Source organism: Lathyrus oleraceus, chromosome 1, assembly GCF_024323335.1.
Source record: "Lathyrus oleraceus cultivar Zhongwan6 chromosome 1, CAAS_Psat_ZW6_1.0, whole genome shotgun sequence".
Classification (NCBI taxonomy): Eukaryota; Viridiplantae; Streptophyta; class Magnoliopsida; order Fabales; family Fabaceae; genus Lathyrus; species Lathyrus oleraceus.
In genome coordinates, this window is record NC_066579.1 from 292,792,271 (window position 1) to 292,800,498 (window position 8,228).

General features: G+C 36.6%; 1 protein-coding gene and 1 pseudogene across 1 annotated transcript; both read right to left on the minus strand.

Moving 5' to 3' along the window:
- Positions 1-626: 626 nt before the first annotated feature.
- On the minus strand, positions 627-1,715 carry LOC127103790 (uncharacterized). Its single transcript, XM_051041028.1, has 2 exons — positions 1,304-1,715; positions 627-1,144 (listed from the first exon to the last, which is right to left on the minus strand). The coding sequence occupies exons 1-2, from the start codon at positions 1,713-1,715 to the stop codon at positions 627-629; spliced, it is 930 nt and encodes a 309-aa protein (XP_050896985.1).
- Positions 1,716-4,788: 3,073 nt separating this feature from the next.
- On the minus strand, positions 4,789-7,852 carry LOC127103796 (uncharacterized; annotated as a pseudogene).
- Positions 7,853-8,228: the final 376 nt, after the last annotated feature.

An 8,228-nucleotide genomic window follows, 5' to 3' on the forward strand; every position in this document is an offset into this window, starting at 1 on the left:
ATTTGCACAAATAACCAAGAACAAAAGGGATACATAATCATCTTGAAAGAAGGTAAAACTTCAACATTACCTCAAAAGAACGTCTTAAAAAAATGCACAGTGAAAATTGGAACTTCACCAAGACATATCAGAGGCATACGCAACAGAAAAAGATAAAACTCAGCCTCACAGAGCACAACATCAAAGAAAAATAAACTCTCACAAAAAGAACCTTCTTCAGAGAAAAATAAATTCTCACAGTCAGGATCTCAAGACATCAGATGTGACCCCACATGCAACCATATATCAAGCACATAAACTAGCACTACATTATCATGACATCATCAAGCTAGAAAATAAAATCATATTCCCCCTAAATAGTAGTCATAAACAAATACTACTCCCCCTTAAGGGAAAATAAGGCAAATAATAAAAACTACCAAAACTACTCCCCCCCCCCCTTTTAGTCATAATTTTGACAAAACAACAATGCATTCACCAAGAACAGAAACAAAACAAAAAAGAAAAGTTGTAGCAGATCATACAGAGTTTTAGGTTACAAACCATATGCACTCAATGTGCACAAATATCTAGGGCATAACCCACAAATGAAAAGAGATACAAAAGCAAAAAAAAAACATGGCACATCAGATGTCAGCACTGCCATATGTTTCCTCATCTTTATCACCACATGCAACAACATTTCCTTCATCCTTATTTCCCTCTTCCTTATCACCATCCAAGTTTCCATAAATATCCTCCTTAGACAATGCTTTGATCCAGCTCTCAAGTCTGATTTTCTTCTCAGTACAAGACTCAATGGTCTCATTTAAAGCTTTGCATGTATCCTTAAGCTCAACAATGATTCCTTCCCCTGAAGTTGAGCTGGAAGCATCCTTACCAGATGTCACAACAATGTCTGGGACATGTGTCCCTGCAAATAACCTATAGTGGAAAGATAAAGGATATTCCCTCTTACTTGTAACATTAAAGCTGGACAAAATACCAGGGTGCTGATTGAGAGTCACACCACAAATCAGAAAGGGGAATGCAATGAGCATCTTCATAGCAAAAGAATTGGCATGCTTCATGGTTTGCTCAAACACATATGACCCAAAATCAAACTTAGTTTTAGTCCCAATAATGTAGATAAATTTTCCCAAACCTGTAGTAATGGTAGAGGTATGATTGGTGGGAACCCAATTTGCATCCCCAATCCTATGGAGCACATCATACTTCACACTCAAACTACTAGTTGACAGCTTACCCTTCCTTGTCCATTATTTAACCTGTTTTGCAGTGATCTCCTTGCAAATAACATTACCAGTCACTTCCATCTCAACTTGCTCCTCCTCTCTCCTACCCCTAAACTTGTTGATAACTTTAAGAGAAAAATCCACACATTTACCTCTGACATAAACCTTTCTATACTCATTGCTCATCTTACTACCACAATCCTTAGAAATGTTCACAATGAATTCCTTCACCAACATCTCATGACAATTACAAAAACCATAAACACTCTTCATCAAACCAGCATCCTCAATAAGATCCACCATTTCCTTGCATTCAAGAGCATCCTTACGAAGCTCTCTTTCCAAAGTTAGTCTTCTTTGGTACACATATTTCCATTTTTCATCTTTTTCCACAGAATAAAAAGAAATGTTGTCAATGGGAACTTTAGGCACATTTGCAGGAATCTTTTTTCCAACAACTCTCTTCTTAGCTGAAGGCATGCTGTCTTGAACATTTTTTTGACATCATACTCATACTCACTTTATGGAACTTCCTTCCTTTTCAAATACATTTTCTTGGTAGCATGAGTCACAACTTTGCTCCACCCTTTTGTAGGTCAAACACCAACACTTTTCTTGGACGCCTTAGAAGGCTTGCTTGCAGACACAACAACCATCCCTTTCCTATTCTTTAATATTTTAGCAATACCAGGAGTCAATTTCTTTCCTATCGACTCATCATCAGAATCTAGATCAACTACAATGACAATATCAGTAGACTGATCCTTCTTCACACTAGCACTTTCCTCTTTGTCTTCTTCGTCAGACAAATCTTTCTCACTCTCAACAGACATACTTTCATCATCAAAATTATCTTTCTCACCACTAACTGATTCAGCTTCAGACATATCCTCTTATGACTTCTTATTAGATACATCCTCTTGAGATTTTTCAAGAGACTCAATAGGAACAGACTCATTGTCAGATTCACCATGAGAGTTTTCTTGTGTGGTTTCGACATGATGATTAGGTTGGGCCAAGGATTTTGCGACATTCGATGCAACACCAGACTCAAGGTCAACAACCAAAATTTTAGAGAGTAACACATGAATACTTTTATTAACAAAGTCATTAACAACAACATTCAAACTAGATTGACCTAGGGTCTTTTTCAGCTCTAGGGTTATCTAGACTTACAATTTCAGAGGAAGATTTCCAGATGTTCCAACACTACCCACAACATTCGAAATGACAAGACCTTTTGTAGAGGGAATAACATCTGGTTTGACATTAGGGGTTTTGATAGGTTCAAGATACAAACTTTTCATAATATGAGATTTCTTGATAGCAACAAAAGATTCAACACTCCTAACATCACTAGGGGTGTTTGAACCAACACAGAGGGGGTAGAGGATTCACTTACATTTGAAGGCTTAGTCATTTTTGCAGCAGGTGTTTTAGTCCCTCTTTTTGTTGGAATGCATCCTGGAATAACGGTGATGGGAGTGGCATCAGTGATAACATCCGAATAACCCTCTTTGGTATTACCACGCGTAACCCTAACCTTTGATGGATTTGGGGCCGATTGATCTTTGGAACTTTTGTTGGGTGTTGAGTCTGAGGCTTTAGACATCTTGAAATCTTAGTCTTCGACAAATTTTATGTTGAGATTGATGGTATGAGAGAATGTTGTGAGATGAGAGTAAGTAAGAGCAATGTTGAATAGTTTTCTGAGTTTAGAGAGAATGAGAGTGATAATGTAGGTAAAAGGGAGTTAAAGGCATGTTGGAAGTAAGTTATGGAAAGTTTGTAATGATTTCCCTGAAATTTCGTGCACCACTAAATGGAGGACAGAGAAAGTATTAGTTGCACGTCTCTAAACCTGTAATTGCTATAACTCCTCAAAAGTGAAAATTCTCAATTCGTTCTCAAACTGATTTGCATCCAAAGCCTTAGTAAATATATCTTCCGGTTGTTTCTCAGTGGCCACATACTCAAAAGTAACAATTTTATCCTCAACAAGATCCTTAATAAAATGGTGACGAATGTCAATATGCTTTGTTTTGCTATGTTGAATGGGATTCTTGGATATATTGATTGCACTCAGATTGTCACAATATAATGTCATGACATCCTGTTTAACATTATATTCCTTTAGCATTTGTTTCATCCAAATCAATTGAGAGTAATTTCTTTCTGTTGCAGTATACTCAGCCACAATTGTAGACAATGACCCACAATTTTTCTTCTTTCTGAACCAAGAGATACAATTTTTTCCCAAGAAGAAACATCCTTCATAAGTTCTTTTTCTATCATCAGCACTACCTGCTCAGTCTACATCACAATACCTTACAAGCATGGAGTTAGTGCTATGAGAATACAACATGCCATACTCACTAGTACCATTGATGTATTTCAATATCCTCTTCACTTGTGTAATGTGACTAGTTTTGGGCTCAGTTTGATATCTAGCACATACTCCTACAGCCAAAGTGATGTATGGTCTTCTAGCTGTAAGATACAAAAGACTACCAATCATACTCATGTCCAAACTTTGATCCTCACCAACACCTTTTTCATCTTTAGTTAATTTCAAGTGTGTTGTTGCAAGTGTCCTTTTGTGACTAGAACTTTCTAGGCCAAACTTCTTCACTATATTCTTAGCATAATTGCTTTGAGAAATGAAGATAGTATCATCCATTTTTTTAACTTGAAGACAAACAAAATAAGTTAATTCACCAACAAGACTCATCTTAAATTCAGATTGCATTTGCTTGAAAAAATGTTGAACCATATGGTTCGACATCTCTCCAAACACAATGTCATCAACATATATTTGAGCTATCATGAGTTTACCATGCTCTTCTTTAACAAACAAGGTCTTTTCTACTCCCCATTTCCTGTAGCCATTATTGACCAGAAACTCAGCTAAGCTTTCATACCAAGCCCTAGATGCTTACTTCAATCCATATAGAGTTTTCCTTAGTTTGTAAACATGATATGGAAAACTAGGATCTATGAACCCCCTGGGTTGTTCAACATATACTTATTCATTTAAGTACCCACTCAAGAAGGCGCTTTTCACATCCATCTAAAATAACTTGAATTTTAGCATGCATGCCACTCCTAAGAGCAATCTTATGGATTCAAGATGGGAAACATGATCAAAAGTATTATCAAAATCAACTCCTTAAATTTGGGTATATCCTTGAGCTACAAGCCTAGCCTTGTTTCCGGTTACAATTCCCTTTTCATCAGATTTGTTCTTGTAAATCCATTTTGTGCCAATAACGTTCGTTCCTTCAGGACTGGGTACTAGGTCCTACACTTCATTCCTTTTGAAGTGACCTAGTTCTTCTTGCATAACATTGATCCATGATTTATCAGTTAAGGCCTCCTTCACATTTTTAGGTTCAAAATTTGAGACAAAATAAGAATTGGATATCACATCTCTGGATCTAGTGGTGATCCCTTCGTCAAGATTTCCAATAATAAGCTCCTTTAGATGATTTTTCTGAATTCTAATAGAGGGACATTTGTTGGCTAGAGGATTATCTTGTTCAATACTTGTTGTCTAAATGTTGGACTCAAATTTTGCCTCATTTTCTAGATCATCAATCTGCTGAGATGATGTTCCAACATCCTCGTCGACATCAATCCCTTTCTCATTGATTGAATCATCAACCACAACATTAATGGATTCCATCATGACTTTGGTTATGGAGTTAAAATCCCTATAAGCTCTGTTATTTGTAGAGTAACCAAGAAATATCCCTTCATCGCTTTTGGGATCCATCTTTCTCCTTTGTTCTCGATCAACCAAGATGTAACATTTACTCCCAAAAACATGAAAGTATTTAATAGTAGGCTTCCTCCCTTTCCATAATTCATAGAGTGTAGGGGATGTACCAGCTCTCAGAGTGACATGATTGTGAGTATAGCATGCAATGTTCATGGCTTCAACCCAAAAATGATAAGGAAGATTTTTTGCATGTAGCATGACTCTAACTAATTCTTATAGAGTTATATTCTTATGTTATACAACTCCATTTTGCTGAGGAGTGATGGGTGATGAGAATCCATGACCAATACCTTCAGTAGAGAAAAATTCAGAAAATTTGGCATTTTCAAATTCCTTGCCATGGTCACTTTTGATTCTAACAAATACACTTTCCTTCTCTCTTTGAAGGCGTTGACAAAGGTCTTTGAAAACCTCAGAAGTATCTGATTTTTCTTTGATAAAGTTCACCCAATTAAATCTTACAAAATCATCTATAGCCACATAGACATACCTCTTTCCACCAAGACTTTCAACTTGCATCATCCCCATTAAATCCATATGAATAAGTTATAGAACTTTGGAAGTAGTCTGATGTTGCACCTTTGAGTGTGACATCTTGGGTTGCTTCCCAATTTGACACTCACCACAAACTTTACCCTCATCAATTTTGAGCTTTGGTAGACCTCTAATAGCTTCTTCTGACATAATCTTCTTCATACCTTTGAGATTCAGATGTCCAAGCTTCTGGTGCCACAACATGAATTCATCTTCCTTGGACATTAAACATGTGGAAGAATGAGTAGTTTCTTGTGGTACCCACAAATAACAATTGACTTTAGATCTATCTCCCCTAATCAAAACATCACTCTTCTCATTGGTAAATAAACATTATGACTTGGTGAAATTGACTTTTAAACCTTGATCACATAACTGACTAATACTAACCAGATTTGTAGTCAATCCTTTCATAAGAAGAATATTATCTAGTCTAGGAAGTCCAGTACAAACTAACTTTCTTACTCCCTTAATTTCACCTTTAACTCCGTCACCAAATGTGACAAAACTGGTGGAATAAGACTTGATGTCCACTAAATACTTCTTGACCCATGTCATATGTCTAGAACATCCATTGTCAAAGTACCAGTCTTCTCTAGCTAAAGCATTAAGATAAGTATGGGCTATAAGACTAGTATCAATAACCTTAGGTTTCCATTCCTTTCTAGTTTTAATCATCACGTGATTAACCATAGGTTGTGTTAGATGTTTTGGATAACCATACAGTCTGTAACAAAAAGGCTTTATATGACCATATTTACCACAATAATGACATTTCAAAGGCAAGAACTTGGCTTTAGTTTGAGTTTCCTGATGTCTGGAAGGATGTTGTAACATTTGGTCGGACATTGTGAGCTCATACTTCCTTTCAGAAGGAATAAATTTTCTCCAGGGTTTTTCTTTGTTTATTTAGATATTGGTAATTAAAACCTATACCTTTTAAGTTTCTATCCCCTTTACCAACTTGAAGAATTTCATCTAACATATCAGACTCATTGTTCAACATTCTTATGGATTTGGTCATGTTTTCAAGTTTAAAAGTCAATAGGGTTACCTCATTTTGAAGACCAGTGATAGTAGATAAAAGTTTCTCTTTTTCAACCTCCAGTTGAGTTATGATTCTCTTCTTCTTTTCTCCTATCTTACAAACCTCTTCACTTCTAGCACAAAACTCTTTGTAGGAAACAACCTATTCTTCAAAAGAGAGATCCTCATCACAAGAATCTTCATTAGATTCACATCTACCAGCGAAGGCTGTAACATGCTTAGCAGTTTCATCATCAGGTTCACTTTCAGAATCCTCATCATCAAACCAAGAAACAGATAAGCCATTCTTTTGTTTCTTGAGGTATGTGGGATATTCTGATCTAATGTGACCAAAACCCTCACATCCATGACACTGAATACCTTTTCCTTGATTGGGCTTCTCCTATGTTCTTGCTTTTCTCTGAAAATAAATGTTGTTACTGATGTTTAATGGCCTGTTCTTGACATTTAGTATTGGATTCCTATCCATTCTCTTCAACACCTTATTGAATTGCCTCCCAAGAAGCACAATAGCATTAGAAATTCCTTCATCAGTCTCCAAGTCACATTGAACCTCTTCATCATTAGTGCTGGAGATGAAAGCTATGTTCTTGTTCTTCTTTTCATATTTATCACTGATAGCCAATTCAAAAGTTTGAAGTGACCCAACAAGCTCATCCACTCTCATGTTGCAAATGTCTTGGGCTTCTTCAATAGTTGTGACCTTCATGTCAAACTTCTTAGGCAACGACCTGAGAATTTTTCTAACCAACTTCTCCTCTGACATCTTCTCTCCCAAGGCACTAGATGTATTGGCAATGTCAAGAATATTCATGTGAAAACCATGAATGCACTCGACATCTTTCATCCCGAGATTCTCAAATTTGGTGGTGAGAAGTTGAAGTCTTGACATTTTAACTTTTGATGTGCCTTCATGAATGGTTCTGAGGATTTCGCATGCATCTTTAGCCATGGTACATGTATTTATTAACCTGGATATATTTCTGTCAACCCCATTGAACAAGGCGTCCAAAGCTTTGGAGTTTCCAAGAGCAAGTTCATCTTCTTCCTTAGATCAATCCTCTTATGGCTTTAAATCAGTTGTGTCCTTCCCATCTTTGTCCTTCACCACAAGGTGTTCCCAACCTTTGGTAACTGCTTTCCAAGGTTTTCTATCCATAGATTTTAGAAAAGCAACCATACGCGTCTTCCAGTAATCATAGTTGGTGTCATCCAAAATAAGTGATTTGTTAACAAATCCTCCTTCCTTGTCCATAATACCAGAAAATATCTTTCCTGGAGCTCACCAAAAACAGAACATGGTGCATGCTCTGATACCAATTGAAATTCTGGCACGCCGAGAACAGATGTCGTGTATGATGTAAGGACCCTAGAATTTCTAATGCAATGTCAAGACATCTTAACAACACAAATAACAATAAACAACTTAAAGTAAATTAAAGGAAGTAAATAACACAAGGTATTTGTTAACCTAGTTTGGTGCAACGTCACCTACATCTAGGGACATCCAAGCCAGGAAGGAAGTCCACTATAATAGAATTAGGTTGCAGTCCTATGTAAACAACCTCCGACTTACAATCTTCGCATCTAATCACTACCTGTGATATTTATATCTAAGACTCTCCTAGATA

What these genes read in the sequence shown, in the direction of transcription:
- LOC127103790 (XM_051041028.1), bottom strand. Translation starts at nt 1,715, where the DNA reads ATGCCTTCAGCTAAGAAGAGAGTTGTTGGAAAAAAGATTCCTGCAAAT. An exon ending in AGTTGAGATGGAAGTGACTG is followed by an intron (nt 1,145 to 1,303) that starts GTAATGTTATTT and finishes CCATTACTACAG; the next exon opens with GTTTGGGAAAATTTATCTAC.